Here is an 18,254-nt window from a genome sequence, read left to right on the forward strand (position 1 = left end):
CAGTGACTCAACTGCTTAACAAAAACATTTGCGTGAGCTTTGAGAAGATCTGCAGGTATGTCTCCCTCTGGAGAAGCCTTGCCACTTTTTAAAGAACCAATATAAAGTTTTAATTTTTCAACAGAAACATGACAGAATTTCATTTCGTCCATGTCAGCACTTTTGGAGAATTTTGATTTGATATTTTTTATGCTCGGATGTTCTTTGAAACTTGAAATAATGCATCAACCTCGGTACGAGAGCAATCATCAGCTGTTCCTGGATTGTTTTCAGGGATGTTGTTTACATTCAGTGATCTTGTGATATTTACGAAATAATCATTCATGACGTTTGCAATTTCAACTTTATTTCGTAAAACAGCATCATCTTCGACTAATGAAGTTATATTTTCCTTGATTGCTTTCTCGGAGAAATTTGGTATCACGATTTTCCAAAATGCTTTGTTGTCTCGAACTTTCGACACGTCAAGTTTTCTGTAATAATTCTTTCTTGCATCTCTGACAATCTTTGCACAGTTATTCCTTTGAATTCAAAAAGAGTTCCAATTTTCAGCAGTTGGATTCGAATTATATACGTTTCTTTTTCTACTTCTAATCATAATTTCTTTGCGTACTCTCTTCGTAATAAATGGTGCATGATTGTTTCTAACCATCTTTTGCTTCACTGGCATATGTTTTTCAATTACGTTCTTAAAAGCTGTATCGAGGTTTGCGAAATTCACTTCCTGTAACTCCATTGACTTAGTAAGGTCTTTTTGGAATTCGGATTTATTGAAGTTTTTTATAGACCTGTACTTTATAATGCGGGGTTTCTTTTTTGGCATCTCCGCTTTTATAACAGTCACAGTGAGTTTGTGCCAATCGGACAGTCCTGTCTCTATTGCACAGCTATTTGTGAACCTTTTCTTGTCAGAAACCTATATATGATCAATACAGGATGGGTTCGCAGGGTTCTTGTAACAAGTTGGTGAATCAATTAAGTTTGAAAGATTATAGTGAGTTTTTAAGATTGATAATTCGGATTCGTGGCTGTTGAAGTCGCCCATTATTATACAATTTTCGTAATGAAACGAATCTAGGACTTTACCAAGGTTTTCAAGAAAATAATTGCAGCGTTGATTGGGTGGTTTGTAAATGCCCAGTACGGGCCATTTTTGTGCACGAAGGATAACTTCGATCCCAACTATTTCGATATCTTCAGGTAAAGAAGGGAGTTTTATAGCATTACTAATTATTTCGCAATTAACATACAAAACCAATCCCCCGCCATTTTTGTTTCGGTCTCTTCGATAGGGACGTTTGAAACCATTTAAGGCAATTGAAGCATCGGTAAACGATTGATCAAGTTTTGATTCAGATATCAGCAGAATGTCCAAATGATCCTTGACAACCTCCTGTAAGGATAGTACTTTGCTTCTGAGTAAATTTATATTTAGATGTCCGATCAATAATTTTGTGGGGTGCAATTTTTTTATGTTTAATAGCGCGGAGTACCTGGGACGAATTTGGGTAAGTTTTAAAACCAGGGTCCCCGAATCCGTTTTGGAATGGACGGGTTGATGACGTCATCAAAACACCTTTAAACCTTGATATTTCTGCAACCGTTTGTCAAAAGTACATATTCCTATGCATTTTCTTCATCTATACGATGAAGGCAACAGGTATACAAATTTATAAAAAAATTTTTTCGGTCTTGATGGGGCCATTGCTGACATCAGCAAAATTTTTAAACCCTTGAAGCAACGAGTGTCTCATATATTTGCGATTTTTTTGTATTAATACAGTATAATGGTAATTTAGGGTCAACAACTTCGTCTCAGGTTTTTATATCTTAGCCGTGGAATTGATAAACGAGGTATTTAAAAGGGACGAGTCTCTCATATATTTGCGATTTTTTGTATTAATACAGGATAATTGTAATTTAGGGTCAACAACTTCGTCTCAGGTTTTCATATCTTAGCCGTAAAATGGATAAACGAGGCATTTAAAAGAGACTAGTGTCATGTATTTACGATTTTTCGTATTGATACAGGATAGATAATTCTGGGACGAATTTGGGTAAGTTTTAAAACCAGGGTCCCCGAATCCGTTTTGGAATGGACGGGTTGATGACGTCATCAAAACACCTTTAAACCTTGATATCTCTGCAACCGTTTGTCAAAAGTACATATTCCTATGCATTTTCTTCATCTATACGATGAAGGCAACAGGTATACAAATTTATAAAAAAATTTTTTCGGTCTTGATGGGGCCATTGCTGACATCAGCAAAATTTTTAAACCCTTGAAGCAACGAGTGTCTCATAAAAAGACACGAAAAGAGACTAGTGTCATGTATTTACGATTTTTCGTATTGATACAGGATAGTTGTCATTTAGGGACGACAACCTCGTCTCAGGTTTTATATATTATAGCCGTAAAATTCATAAACGAGGCATTCCAAAGTGACGAGTGACTCATATATTTGCGATATTTAGTATTATTACAGGATAATTGTACTTTAGGGACGACAACCTCGTCCCAGGTTCTATATATTTCAACCGTAAAATTGATAAACGAGGCTTTTAAGAGAGACGAGTGTTATATATTCACGATTTTTCATTTTGATACAAGATAATTGTCATTTTGGAACGATAACCCCGCCTCAGGTTCTATATATTTTATTCGTAAAATTGATAAAGGGGGCATTTAAAAGAGATGAGAGTCTCATATATTTGCGATTTTTGGTATTGATGCAAGATAATTGTCATTTAGGGACGACAACATATCATGTTCTATATATTTCAGCAGTAAAATTGATAAAGCAGGCATTTAAACGAGACGAGTGTTATATATTTGCAATTTTTCGTATTGATACAAGATAATTGTCATTCAGGGACGACAACGTCGTCTTAGGTTCTATACATTTTTGTCGTAAAATTAATAAAGGAGGCATTTCAAAGTGACGAGTGTTTTATATTCACGATTTTCATACTGATACAGGATAACTGTCATTTAAGGACAACAACCTCGTCTCAGGTTCTATATATCTTAGCCGTAGAATTGATAAACGAGGCATTTCAAAGTGATGAGTCTCAAATATTTGCATTTTTTCGTATTTAAACAAGATAATTGTACTTTAGGTTCAACAACTTCGTCCCAGGTTCTATAGCTATATAAGAGGGATATTTAAAAGAGATGAGTGTCTCATATATTTGCGATTTTTCGTATTGATAGGGGATAATGGGATTTTAGGGTCCAGCCTCGTATCAGGTTCTATATATTTTAGCCGTTGGATTGAAAAACGTTAAGTCTAAGATTTTAAAAATGCAAATTTTGAAGGAAAAAATTATTCGAAACAACGTGATATTACACAAAAACATATTTAGTATAAAAACAATTTCAAGTCGAAAAAAATGTTTTGGAACTGTGATTAACCCCATTTGTACTACTGACACACAGGCTTGCTTTCCATGATATATTTCAAATTTACTTTTAGACATCGATTAAAAAAAATAACTAAAAACTAAGCATTTAGAAATTTATCGTTAGAACAATAACCGAGGTACACTAGTATATTTTGGACATACAATACATTATTTTCTAAAAACAAATTTTAAGCGTGATTAAGTAATGTTTATATTAGAAAAAAGAAAGATTTGCATAATTTCAGAAAACTGACTAATACAGCCTGGAAATATCTTTCTTTTTTCAGTCAACAACTGACTTAAACCTGGGTCGCGATGGTTGACTGGACACCGCACCTCATAATTCATGTCTCATACCTCACACTTTTAAACACGTGTAGAACTTTTTACAGCAACCTAGTCTTCATTAGTTATGTTATTTTCGGATATTCTTTAGATCCAATGTTTACAATTTCTAAGAAAGGTGTTAACACCCGAATTAAATATAACTGACACCAAATCAAAGCGGAAATAATAGACTAAGTACAGTATTTGGGAACTAATATTCTTTAACTTTTTTGTAAAACATATTCCTCAAGCGTAGGTTTTTAGTTTAATTGTTTTTTGTGTTTATTATAACTACCCAGTAAGGAATTAATAATGACATTGTATCTTGTCTATGTCATTTATTATGTTATTCATACCACGGTTACTGATATCCCACGACATTTTTAGAATAGAAATTCATTAACCAAAACGATTCAATTCTGTGCTTTGTCGAAATTAGCCGCGTTGAGCGAGGGAGAAGAGTTTTTGAAGACGAGAAAAGAATAAAAATGAAACTAACAGTGGTTGGGAAGAAAATTGCAGTAGCCGATGGTAAGTTGCGTTTTTACTGATTTATCATCTATTTTTACATTTACCTGATCCAGAGAACGCTGCATCTGTTTTTAATTTATTTATAGAATGACAAAAGAAAATTCAGAAGAAAGAAAAGAAAATACGTCAGACTGAACCATGGTAAGTTGATTTTTTTTTAAATTTGTCGATTTTTTAAAATTTGAACAGTCTTCCAATCTTTCTACGGCATAACTTGCTGTATCACTTTTTTAGTTTGGTTTTAGATGGAAAGAGCAATGTTAAGAGCCCAGTAGAGTTAGAATCGAGGATAGTGGGTCGCTGTATGTGATTTTTTACTTTTTAACATATTTTTATTATATTGCGTACCGTGTGCAATTAACCAGTACGACAAACTGCAATATATAAAAACTGCAATATATATAAAAATTTTATGCTCTTACACTTTAATTTGCGAACGTTTCGCGTATGTATATTTTATACATTTTTCCCGCGTATTTATTTTCCCGCACCAAGCCTTTTGGACAGACTTAAGTATTGCACGCTCCTTGCAGGTTTTATAGATACGCTTATTCTAATTTTCACGAGGCTCCTGAAAAATAATATACCGCGCACATTAATTATAATTTACGAAAGTATTCGGCTTTTCTTACATATTGTGGCACACTAGTAGAACCTTTATTGTTTCTGACATTATTATTATTGTTATGACTGTTTATGCTTTTTTACATCTTGTGCATATTTTTGCGGGAGAGGACTTTTGCAAAGTGGATAACATTTATTTGATAAAGTCTATTAAACATCGCCTATAAATATGTTCTGTAAATTAGCAAAGTTTGACGTTAGAGCAATATTGACGTAAGTGAAGCCATTGCATTGCACTTTTAAATTTAAGGCTAAATAACTTGGAAACGGGTGGAAATAGCTCACGTCATCTCCTGCGTGGGTAACTACGGAGTACCTGCGACGAATTTGGGTAAGTTTCAAAACCTGGGTCCCGGAATCCGTTTCTGAATGGACGGGTTAATGACGTCATCAAAACACCTTTAAACCCTGATATCTCTGCAACTGTTTGTCAAAAGTACACGATCCTATACATTTTCTTGATCAGCATTTCAAGGTCTATACGATAAAGGTATACAAATTTATAAAATAAAATTTTCGGTCTTGATGGGGCCATTGCTGACGTCAGCAAAATTTTTAAACCTTTGAAGCAACGAGTGTCTCATATATTTGCGATTTTTTGTATTGATACAGGATAATTTTATTTCATAAAATTTCCGTCGATATAATGCTGAGTCATCCAACCCTATAGCGCTAGAATAAGCGCGGCCCTGCGGGCCCCACATATCCTCTTTTTCCAACCTTCGCTAGCGAAGAAAGACGTATCTTGTTTTGTTTACTAAAGGAAAAGGTATTTTATCTTTTATTATCCTAGCTAAACTAGAATTCTTGATAGAGTGAGCTTATAAAAGCAACTCTCCTAATACTCATTGACATATGTAATGAGTCATTTGTGGTTAAAACATTTCTCGGGATGTGAAAACAAAGTGTCTTATCTTCAGATTTTCAAAAATGGCTACCAATGTTACCGAGAATGAACCTACCAATGTTACTGAGAACGAACCTGTTTGTACTGGGACAGAAATTAACGCCAGTCAATCAGAGAAAGCATCCAGGAAGAGGGAAAACTCCCTTCCTGGGACTGACAGCACCGTCAGTGATCAATCAGAAGGGGATTATTGCCCACCTTTAAAGAAATTTGAGGTGGTTCCCTCAGAAAGAGAGTATAGTTATAATTTTACAGAAGATCAAAGAGACTATGTTGTTAAACATTTTGCAACGTATGTTAGTGATCATGATTTAAAGTCTTGTATTTTAAATAAAAGTCCTGTCCCAGAGAATGTACCTGGCCCATCAAACTTGGACAGCTATCTGAGAGCATTGCTGGAGGAAAAGACCAAGTCCCCAGTTGTTGCAGAGGACAAGTCGAGTCAAAAAGTCCAACAAAAAATAACTGATGTTTTAGGGCCCTTGTCTAAAATGTGGTCATTAATGCAAAGGGCATTATCAGCTCACCCAGGTGAAATAGAAGTAGCTCTGGAGGAAGTGAATGAACTGGTAGAACAGTCGATTTTGCTGTTGGGACAAGCGAACAATGCGGTGACATATTTGCGTCGTGTTCGTGTTTTATCTGCTCTCATGAAAGATACGAAAAGTAAACAATTGCTAAAAGAAAAATCTTCATTGCTTTCCAACATGGGAGAGGATCTATTTGGAGAAAAATTTCGGGATGACTAGTGCTCAAGCATGAAAACTAAGCAGAAGTGCAAGGAGCTTTTGAAAAAAGGAATTCAAAGGAAGTTATACTCCCTTTCGTGGAGGCTCTCTCAACCGTGGAAGAGGTTCGAGAGGGCGTGGATATTTTGTCAGAAAAGACTACGGTTCTTCCAGTACAACAACCAGTTCCAACTCAGGAGGCAAGAATACTTTCAGTTTACAATTCACACCTGCCAGAAATAATGCAAGTGAGTATAAACCATGTACATCCTCTAATAAGGTCCATGTTTTTAAACATAATTCCAAGGGTACCATTAGCAGGAAGGTTACAACATTTTGCAAAGAATTGGGAGAAATTGACACAAGATCAAAATATTCTGTCTGTAGTAAAAGGGTATGTGATCCCATTCCTTTCTGTACCTCAGCAAAATCAAAAACCTCTGACTCCTTATATAAGTCAAGAGGCAAGGTTACTGCTGAACAACGAAGTATTAAGCATGGTACAAAAAGGAGCTATTCACAAAGTGAGTCATGTACCAAACCAATTTCTGAGCAACATGTTTGTGATACCAAAAAAGGACGGTGGAAATCGTCCGATAATAAACCTGAAACATTTGAACAGCTTCATACCATATTCCCATTTCAAGATGGAAAGTTTAGGGCTTCTCAGGGATCTGCTACAACAAAACGACTTTATGTGCAAAATAGAGCTGAAGGACGCATACTTCTGCATACCAATAAGCAGTCAATCGAGAAGGTTTCTCCGGTTTCTTTGGGAGGGAAGCCTTTACGAGTTCCTCTGCCTGTGTTTTGGTCTGGGCCCAGCACCTTTGATCTTCACAAAACTAATGAAGATTCCAATATCTCTTCTTCGAAGAATAATGGTGCGGATGGTAGTGTTTTTGGACGACATGTTACTGATGGCAAAAACTTTGGAGTCCATGCGGGTAGCAAAGGAAACATTGATTTTTCTGTCACAAAATTTAGGTTACATAATAAATCAGAAAAAATCTCATCAGAGTATACAGGGACGATAGAGAATAGCAAAATGGGTAATGTCAACCCATACTACCTGGTGAAAATTACTTTCTTGTCCTTTCTTATACCTATAATTTTCATTGGTTTCTCTTGTGATGTTTGTGGGGAGGAAAGAGGTTTTAGGTTTTTCGCTTTAAGTATATTTTTTGTTAATTCCAATGTATTTATTTAAGTTATTTATGTGTATGTATGGGGAAATTTAGTCTTTTTGGTGACGGTGAAGCACCATAATTCTGTTCATTAACAACAAATCAGTGTTTTGTCAACATTTTTAAAAGAATGATAATTAGTTTTTATTCTACATTGACCAATTTTTTCAAATTTTTGTTCTTCTAGTTTGCAAAAGTTAAATGTGATAAAGAGAAGGAGCTGAATTTTATCATCAATCAAGAGAAAAAAGTTACAGCAGTTTTGAAAACTTTGCTTGACAACGGTTCCTTGGAAAGAAGATTACATGAAAACCTTAAACCAACTGGGTCAAAGCTAGGAATATTATATGGTTTATGTAAAATTCACAAATCTATTGTTAACGGAAGTCCACCTTTTAGGCCCATTTTATCGGCTATCGATACACCCACCTACAATTTGGCTAAGTTTCTTGTACCACTTTTGGCACCCTTAACAGTTAATGAGTATACTGTTTTCAGCTCTTTTTCCTTTGCTGAAGAAATTAGTAAACAGGACAGTAGTTTGTTTATGGCTAGCCTAGATGTTGATTCTTTATTTACAAATATTCCTTTGCAATAAACTATAGATATTTGTACTGATTCTTTATTTTCAGAGACTGACCCAGTCAGTAATTTTTGCAAAAGTGATTTTCGTAAACTCCTCTCTCTGGCCACAGAAAATTCTTATTTCACGTTTGACGGTCAACTATTCAAGCAAGTCGATGGGGTAGCTATGGGATCACCTCTTGGCCCCAGCCTTGCTAATGCTTTTCTTTCGCACCACGAAAAGACTTGGTTGGATAATTGTCCATCATCCTTTAAGCCAGTGTATTATAAAAGATATGTTGATGATGTTTTTGTGTTGTTCTCATCTCCTAGCCATTTGCCTCTATTTAAGGACTATCTTAATAGGCAACACATCAACATATCTTTCACGTTTGAGTGCGAGGCCGATAAAACTCTTCCGTTTCTTGACGTATCTGTTTCTCGCAATGAATCGAAGTTTGTTACATCTATCTATAGGAAGCCTACATTTAGTGGTGTTTACACGAATTACAACAGCTTTTTGCCGGAAGAATATAAAACGGGTTTGATAATGACATTGATTTTTCGGATATTTAAGATTGTTTCTGATTTTTCTAGGTTTCACTTAGAAATGCAAGATCTTAGAAACATTCTGTTAAGAAATGGCTACCCGTCAAGTTTGATTGATCAATGCATTAAGTCTTTTCTCGACAGAATGTTTCAAGATAAGAAAGTTTTCAGTACCGTGCCTAATTTAGAAGTTCTTATTATTTTGCCATATTTGGGTAATATATCGTTGAAACTGCGAACTCACTTAGTTAAAACATTTGATAAGCATCTTCCGTGCTGTAAGCTTAGGGTTATTTTCAAATCGGGTTGTAGAATTGGCAATTTTTTCCGGTTTAAGGACCGTGTTTCAAAGGCTCTGCGTTCAAAAGTCGTATATAAATATCAGTGTGATGGCTGCAATGCCATCTATTATGGGAAAACTATGCGACATTTGAAAGTTAGAGCCTGCGAACACATGGCCGTTTCTGCCTTGACTGGAAAATCCGTCAAATCTATTAACCCTAGTGCGGTTTTGGAGCATGTTGTTTTCTGTAAAAATAGACCATCTTTAGATAATTTTTCTATTATCTCCTCCGCATCTAATAATTTTGATTTGGAATTGAAGGAAAGCTTGTTAATCCGTAGGGATAAGCCAATTCTTAATAGAAATATTGCATCAATGCCATTATTTCTATTTTCAGATAATTGACTTGCCCCTACGGAATATTTGATCGTACGATGATATATCGTACGATATTTTGTATATAGTGTTGAATTTGTCAATTGTAAATAGCTATACTTGAAAATGGCCGTCGTACGGCCGAAACGTCGTTAAAGAGTTGTGTTCGTTTTTAGTTCCAAAAGTCTGAACATACACACCAATTCAATCAAGTTACGTCAACATTTTATTCGTTAATGATATATACCGTATTTACTTGAAAAAGCACGTTTATACGTGTGAATGTTATAAATTTTGTTAACATTTTTAAAAGAATAATAATACATAAATTGTTGATATTTCTTTTTGAGAAGTTCCTTCTTTGTTTCATTATTTTTATGGGTAAAAAAGGAAAATTCAAGAAACTCCAATTATTTGAGCCTGAATCTGTTCTTATTTTAGCTTTTGGCCTTGTGACTAAAAAGCATTGGCAGTTTGCGTTGCAAAGAACTGGAGGCACTTATTACAAAAGCGACATTAAAGATTTAGTCAGAAGCATGATGAAGAAATAAGACGACGACATTCCTGCATTTAGGAAATGCGCAATGATATTACCCAAGAGTAAACTTAGGGTTGTAATTATATTTTCTCTAAGTAATCATTTTTTATGGTTAATGAGTAAATTTTAGTCTGCATAGTTGTTTGAAAAACGGTGTAAAAAAGTTAAAAATAACTGAAATTTGATTATGCGGTATAGTTGTACAGGTTGTTATAAGCGTTGTTGTTACAAAAATAATTCGGAATGTCTGCAAATACGTGCAGTGCGCCAAGGTGAGATTTTTTATGTTTATGATAAAATGATGTAAGTTTATGTAATGGAATTACGGAAATATTAAAGGATATTTATTAAATTTATTTAGATCATACGCTCTGTCTCTTAAGAACGGTTCTAGGAAAAAAAGAGAAAATCTTGCTGTGGGGTTTTGTGTATAGGAATGACGTAGAAGAATATGATTTTGAAACTTATTTTACCATTATATTTTTAGATACGAACAGTTTCTAAAAGATTTCATATGTTTATATGGCAAAGCTTTTGATGAAAAACTTTAGGTGATAATGTGATAAAGACGCTTTTAAAAACTCAACCCTTTGAATTTTTGTGCAAGCGAATCGTCATCGTCGTTTTAAGTGTAGTGGCCGTATGTCTGAGCATTTAGGTATTTCTGCACCTACAGGTGGTCCCCAGGCCAATGCCGTTTCCGAACATTTGATGTTCTGCAATCACTCTCCAGCATCGTATCACAACTTCCCACTACTCGGGAAGAGTTTAATGATTTAAACCTTACTTTGATAGAGTTTATTAATTGAGCGTGACCGTTCTAATTTAAATAACCCGGTAAAGTCTGTCTTTAGAATTATTATAATTGTTCTATTCTATAGTTCTATAATTTTCTTCCTATTATAACCTATTTTTTATTTTTTTTTATTTTTATTTTTTAACATAACTTTGTTTGCCCAATTGCAAGAAAGGCTGAAATCAAAATATTTAAGACTATTCGTCCGATATATAGGGAGTGTGGAAGATGCTTTAAAAAATGTAGATTGAAAGTACAAAGGCACCGAAATCGATATACGAGATACTATACTGAAGTTGGACAAAGTTGTCACCACTAAATATCAATAGGTTGTGGAATATGCAAAGTTTTCGAGGAAGCTTGGTGCTTGTCTCATAGTTTAAGCACTCATTACATCGTAACAAAATTTGCGTTTTACCAATGATAACCCTATGACAGAAAATTATTTTGAGGGACTTTGCTTAACGTTTGCTTCCTGCTCTCTTAAGGATGTCCCCGAGCTAACAATTCTCTGGATTTGAACGCATTTTTAGAAGAATCATTTTACAAGACTTCTTTTAACAATGTGTTTAATATCATTGAATAAAAGACTCCTGGTAAACGTAGGCACGAGTTCCAAGAGGATAATTTTTTTGTTGACGGTTGTCATAGAACTTCCGATCAGGAGCTTCCCCAAACTCCTCTATGTAAAAAAGTCACGGAAAAAAAAGGAAGAAAGAATAAAAATAACTTGTGGTTTGTTGTATTTTTTTGAAGAAACTTATAGTTTCTAGTACAATAAATTGTATGAACAATAAACATGGGATATGTACTTTGTATTTTTATTGCCATACAAATTTTTTTCTTAATGATTAAGCACGTATTGGGTCCTACAGGCACCCAATATGTGAGAGACATTTGAGGATGATTTCTTGCACAGAAGGCAACTTTTGTCATTCTCAATTCCCCATCTCACAAGATTGGTTGCAAAGGAAAGGGTGTCGTAGGTTGGCCCTATTATAAAAGCAAGTTAGACAATAAAAAATGGCAATAAAAGAATTGTTCTCCAAGATAAACAGGAGCACCACTTTGTCCAATTCCGTTGCAACTGCACAGCTCTAGATGGAAAATATCTTCCTCGCCTTCTTCAATGATATTTGAAACAACCTTTCGCATAAGTGCTCTTTGGTGGTATGGTCTACGCCAGCCAGATCAGTCTGATGCAAACCTAAAATCTTTTTGAAATTGAAATGACTATCAGCAGAAAGAACTGCCTCACTAACTTTCCAATTTCCAGCCTTCAAATCTGGAACACCCTTAGACACACAAGGGTCGACAGAATCTCTTAGTAAACGATGTCCACTGAGGGGAAGAGGACATGGCGATGACAAGGAATATAAGCAAATGTTGGAAATTGAATGATGTTGTTTTAGGCATTTCCTAATAAATAAGTATAAATAAGGATAGAAGCAGGCAATTTTTCATGAAATAGTTTATGTAAAAATAGATTATTGTGATTGATTATCATCAATCAAGAGAAAAAAGTTACAGCAGTTTTGAAAACTTTGCTTGACAACGGTTCCTTGGAAAGAAGATTACATGAAAAACTTAAACCAACTGGGTCAAAGCTAGGAATATTATATGGTTTATGTAAAATTCACAAATCTATTGTTAACGGAAGTCCACCTTTTAGGCCCATTTTATCGGCTATCGATACACCCACCTACAATTTGGCTAAGTTTCTTGTACCACTTTTGGCACCCTTAACAGTTAATGAGTATACTGTTTTCAGCTCTTTTTCCTTTGCTGAAGAAATTAGTAAACAGGACAGTAGTTTGTTTATGGCTAGCCTAGATGTTGATTCTTTATTTACAAATATTCCTTTGCAATAAACTATAGATATTTGTACTGATTCTTTATTTTCAGAGACTGACCCAGTCAGTAATTTTTGCAAAAGTGATTTTCGTAAACTCCTCTCTCTGGCCACAGAAAATTCTTATTTCACGTTTGACGGTCAACTATTCAAGCAAGTCGATGGGGTAGCTATGGGATCACCTCTTGGCCCCAGCCTTGCTAATGCTTTTCTTTCGCACCACGAAAAGACTTGGTTGGATAATTGTCCATCATCCTTTAAGCCAGTGTATTATAAAAGATATGTTGATGATGTTTTTGTGTTGTTCTCATCTCCTAGCCATTTGCCTCTATTTAAGGACTATCTTAATAGGCAACACATCAACATATCTTTCACGTTTGAGTGCGAGGCCGATAAAACTCTTCCGTTTCTTGACGTATCTGTTTCTCGCAATGAATCGAAGTTTGTTACATCTATCTATAGGAAGCCTACATTTAGTGGTGTTTACACGAATTACAACAGCTTTTTGCCGGAAGAATATAAAACGGGTTTGATAATGACATTGATTTTTCGGATATTTAAGATTGTTTCTGATTTTTCTAGGTTTCACTTAGAAATGCAAGATCTTAGAAACATTCTGTTAAGAAATGGCTACCCGTCAAGTTTGATTGATCAATGCATTAAGTCTTTTCTCGACAGAATGTTTCAAGATAAGAAAGTTTTCAGTACCGTGCCTAATTTAGAAGTTCTTATTATTTTGCCATATTTGGGTAATATATCGTTGAAACTGCGAACTCACTTAGTTAAAACATTTGATAAGCATCTTCCGTGCTGTAAGCTTAGGGTTATTTTCAAATCGGGTTGTAGAATTGGCAATTTTTTCCGGTTTAAGGACCGTGTTTCAAAGGCTCTGCGTTCAAAAGTCGTATATAAATATCAGTGTGATGGCTGCAATGCCATCTATTATGGGAAAACTATGCGACATTTGAAAGTTAGAGCCTGCGAACACATGGCCGTTTCTGCCTTGACTGGAAAATCCGTCAAATCTATTAACCCTAGTGCGGTTTTGGAGCATGTTGTTTTCTGTAAAAATAGACCATCTTTAGATAATTTTTCTATTATCTCCTCCGCATCTAATAATTTTGATTTGGAATTGAAGGAAAGCTTGTTAATCCGTAGGGATAAGCCAATTCTTAATAGAAATATTGCATCAATGCCATTATTTCTATTTTCAGATAATTGACTTGCCCCTACGGAATATTTGATCGTACGATGATATATCGTACGATATTTTGTATATAGTGTTGAATTTGTCAATTGTAAATAGCTATACTTGAAAATGGCCGTCGTACGGCCGAAACGTCGTTAAAGAGTTGTGTTCGTTTTTAGTTCCAAAAGTCTGAACATACACACCAATTCAATCAAGTTACGTCAACATTTTATTCGTTAATGATATATACCGTATTTACTTGAAAAAGCACGTTTATACGTGTGAATGTTATAAATTTTGTTAACATTTTTAAAAGAATAATAATACATAAATTGTTGATATTTCTTTTTGAGAAGTTCCTTCTTTGTTTCATTATTTTTATGGGTAAAAAAGGAAAATTCAAGAAACTCCAATTATTTGAGCCTGAATCTGTTCTTATTTTAGCTTTTGGCCTTGTGACTAAAAAGCATTGGCAGTTTGCGTTGCAAAGAACTGGAGGCACTTATTACAAAAGCGACATTAAAGATTTAGTCAGAAGCATGATGAAGAAATAAGACGACGACATTCCTGCATTTAGGAAATGCGCAATGATATTACCCAAGAGTAAACTTAGGGTTGTAATTATATTTTCTCTAAGTAATCATTTTTTATGGTTAATGAGTAAATTTTAGTCTGCATAGTTGTTTGAAAAACGGTGTAAAAAAGTTAAAAATAACTGAAATTTGATTATGCGGTATAGCTGTACAGGTTGTTATAAGCGTTGTTGTTACAAAAATAATTCGGAATGTCTGCAAATACGAGCAGTGCGCCAAGGTGAGATTTTTTATGTTTATGATAAAATGATGTAAGTTTATGTAATGGAATTACGGAAATATTAAAGGATATTTATTAAATTTATTTAGATCATACGCTCTGTCTCTTAAGAACGGTTCTAGGAAAAAAAGAGAAAATCTTGCTGTGGGGTTTTGTGTATAGGAATGACGTAGAAGAATATGATTTTGAAACTTATTTTACCATTATATTTTTAGATACGAACAGTTTCTAAAAGATTTCATATGTTTATATGGCAAAGCTTTTGATGAAAACCTTTAGGTGATAATGTGATAAAGACGCTTTTAAAAACTCAACCCTTTGAATTTTTGTGCAAGCGAATCGTCATTGTCGTTTTAAGTGTAGTGGCCGTATGTCTGAGCATTTAGGTATTTCTGCACCTACAGGTGGTCCCCAGGCCAATGCCGTTTCCGAACATTTGATGTTCTGCAATCACTCTCCAGCATCGTATCACAACTTCCCACTACTCGGGAAGAGTTTAATGATTTAAACCTTACTTTGATAGAGTTTATTAATTGAGCGTGACCGTTCTAATTTAAATAACCCGGTAAAGTCTGTCTTTAGAATTATTATAATTGTTCTATTCTATAGTTCTATAATTTTCTTCCTATTATAACCTATTTTTTATTTTTTTTTATTTTTATTTTTTAACATAACTTTGTTTGCCCAATTGCAAGAAAGGCTGAAATCAAAATATTTAAGACTATTCGTCCGATATATAGGGAGTGTGGAAGATGCTTTAAAAAATGTAGATTGAAAGTACAAAGGCACCGAAATCGATATACGAGATACTATACTGAAGTTGGACAAAGTTGTCACCACTAAATATCAATAGGTTGTGGAATATGCAAAGTTTTCGAGGAAGCTTGGTGCTTGTCTCATAGTTTAAGCACTCATTACATCGTAACAAGATTTGCGTTTTACCAATGATAACCCTATGACAGAAAATTATTTTGAGGGACTTTGCTTAACGTTTGCTTCCTGCTCTCTTAAGGATGTCCTCGAGCTAACAATTCTCTGGATTTGAACGCATTTTTAGAAGAATCATTTTACAAGACTTCTTTTAACAATGTGTTTAATATCATTGAATAAAAGACTCCTGGTAAACGTAGGCACGAGTTCCAAGAGGATAATTTTTTTGTTGACGGTTGTCATAGAACTTCCGATCAGGAGCTTCCCCAAACTCCTCTATGTAAAAAAGTCACGGAAAAAAAAGGAAGAAAGAATAAAAATAACTTGTGGTTTGTTGTATTTTTTTGAAGAAACTTGTAGTTTCTAGTACAATAAATTGTATGAACAATAAACATGGGATATGTACTTTGTATTTTTATTGCCATACAAATTTTTTCTTAATGATTAAGCACGTATTGGGTCCTACAGGCACCCAATATGTGAGAGACATTTGAGGATGATTTCTTGCACAGAAGGCAACTTTTGTCATTCTCAATTCCCCATCTCACAAGATTGGTTGCAAAGGAAAGGGTGTCGTAGGTTGGCCCTATTATAAAAGCAAGTTAGACAATAAAAAATGGCAATAAAAGAATTGTTCTCCAAGATAAACAGGAGCACCACTTTGTCCAATTCCGTTGCAACTGCACAGCTCTAGATGGAAAATATCTTCCTCGCCTTCTTCAATGATATTTGAAACAACCTTTCGCATAAGTGCTCTTTGGTGGTATGGTCTACGCCAGCCAGATCAGTCTGATGCAAACCTAAAATCTTTTTGAAATTGAAATGACTATCAGCAGAAAGAACTGCCTCACTAACTTTCCAATTTCCAGCCTTCAAATCTGGAACACCCTTAGACACACAAGGGTCGACAGAATCTCTTAGTAAACGATGTCCACTGAGGGGAAGAGGACATGGCGATGACAAGGAATATAAGCAAATGTTGGAAATTGAATGATGTTGTTTTAGGCATTTCCTAATAAATAAGTATAAATAAGGATAGAAGCAGGCAATTTTTCATGAAATAGTTTATGTAAAAATAGATTATTGTGACATTGAACAATAGCAGATAATTTGAGGAGCTCAAGATTACCATACAGGTGACTGGATAATGCTCTTCGAGATTCAAAAGACATGAGTTGAATAGCAAAATTTTGCAAAACAGTAATACGATTATGTTAATCGTATTACTGTTTGGCTGACCAGTGTGAATGAAAAAATGGCATAGTAAACTAAGCGACGAAGTTTTGCTAAAGCTCCATTGGCCCTCTTGAGCTTGGCAACAGTATCATTGATCTGAGACTTTCAGCTAAATCAGAATCTAATAGAACACCAAGATATTTAATACAATTACTAGGCCTTTTACCATTGATAAAAATCCTAAAATCGTAATTAAGAGGTTTCCGTGCATGTTTAAAAACAATGTACTTAGTTTTATTTTATAGGCATTGAGCCAATGGCAAAGAAGCTTGAGGTCAAATATCATTTATTTGGCCAGTTGTTTCGAAGATTTACTGAAGTTTAGGAGATTTGTGTCATCAGCAAAGTGATGCACCAAAGAAAAATTAATTGAACAATGCAGGTCGTTAATATAAATTAAAAATAAAAGAGGTCCTAAAACAGAGCGATGAGGGACACCATGCCGGATAAGATTACTAGTTGATATATTTCCATTGATGGATACAAACTGTTGACGTCCTGTTAAGTAAGACTTAAATAGTGAGAGTGGGGTACCACGAATTCCATAGTGAAAAAGCTTTTTAATCAAAATTTCATGATCGACCGCACCAAAAGCCTTTTGAAGATCAATGAACACTCCACGTGCATAATTTCTTTTATCAAGAGCATCCATAATTTTTTGAGAGGTGTTCAGAAAAGTTTGAGAAGTCAAAGTCAAATTGATGCTTGTGGAGAGCGTTGTTTGCTTCGAGAAAACCATACGCTCGTTTGTATAAAATTTTTTCATATATTTTATCAATATTTGAGAGTAAAGATATAGGTCAGTAAGAAGCGCAGTAGAGAGTTTCCACTGACTCTCTTATGGAACTAGCAGAACTTGTTTTAAAAAGTATTATTTTTGAACATAACTCCCGTTTATTTAAGCAAAAACAAGGTACTGCGATTGGAACTAAATTTGCGCCGCCTTATGCTATTCTATACATGGATGATTTCGAACGCAATGCCATTGGTAATTATTATCTTAAACCATGGCTATGGTGGCGCTGTATTGACCATATCTTTTTAATTTGGGAACATGGGGAGGGGAAATTGCACAAATTTATTACGTATCTCAATTCTATTCACCCTAGCATTAAATTTACATACAATTTTTCGCGCCAAGGAATCGAATTTTTAGATGTTTATGTTTTTACGGTTAGTGACAGGCTTTCTACAGACCTTTTTGTTAAAAAAACTGACACTCATCGTTTCTTCATTCTTCTTCTTGTCATCCGTTTCACACCAAGAAGGGTATTCCATTTAGTCAACCTCTTCGTCTTCGTCGGATTTGTTCGAAAGATGAATTTTTTGAAAAAGGGGTTTTTGACTTAGGTAAATGGCTAGTAAAAAGAGGCTATAAAAAAGATCTTGTCAACTCACAAGTGCAACGGGCTAAAGACAT

The 18,254-nt window shown here is 34.7% G+C and overlaps 1 protein-coding gene across 1 annotated transcript; it reads left to right on the top strand.

Annotated features, from left to right (window-relative positions):
• The first annotated feature begins 12,171 nt into the window (after positions 1-12,171).
• Positions 12,172-14,409, top strand: LOC130630029 (uncharacterized). The gene is made up of 4 exons (XM_057443431.1): positions 12,172-12,226; positions 12,330-12,623; positions 12,720-13,820; positions 14,300-14,409. The coding sequence occupies exons 1-4, from the start codon at positions 12,172-12,174 to the stop codon at positions 14,407-14,409; spliced, it is 1,560 nt and encodes a 519-aa protein (XP_057299414.1).
• The last annotated feature ends 3,845 nt before the right edge of the window (positions 14,410-18,254 follow it).

Source organism: Hydractinia symbiolongicarpus, chromosome 1 (genome assembly GCF_029227915.1).
Source record: "Hydractinia symbiolongicarpus strain clone_291-10 chromosome 1, HSymV2.1, whole genome shotgun sequence".
NCBI lineage: Eukaryota > Metazoa > Cnidaria > Hydrozoa > Anthoathecata > Hydractiniidae > Hydractinia > Hydractinia symbiolongicarpus.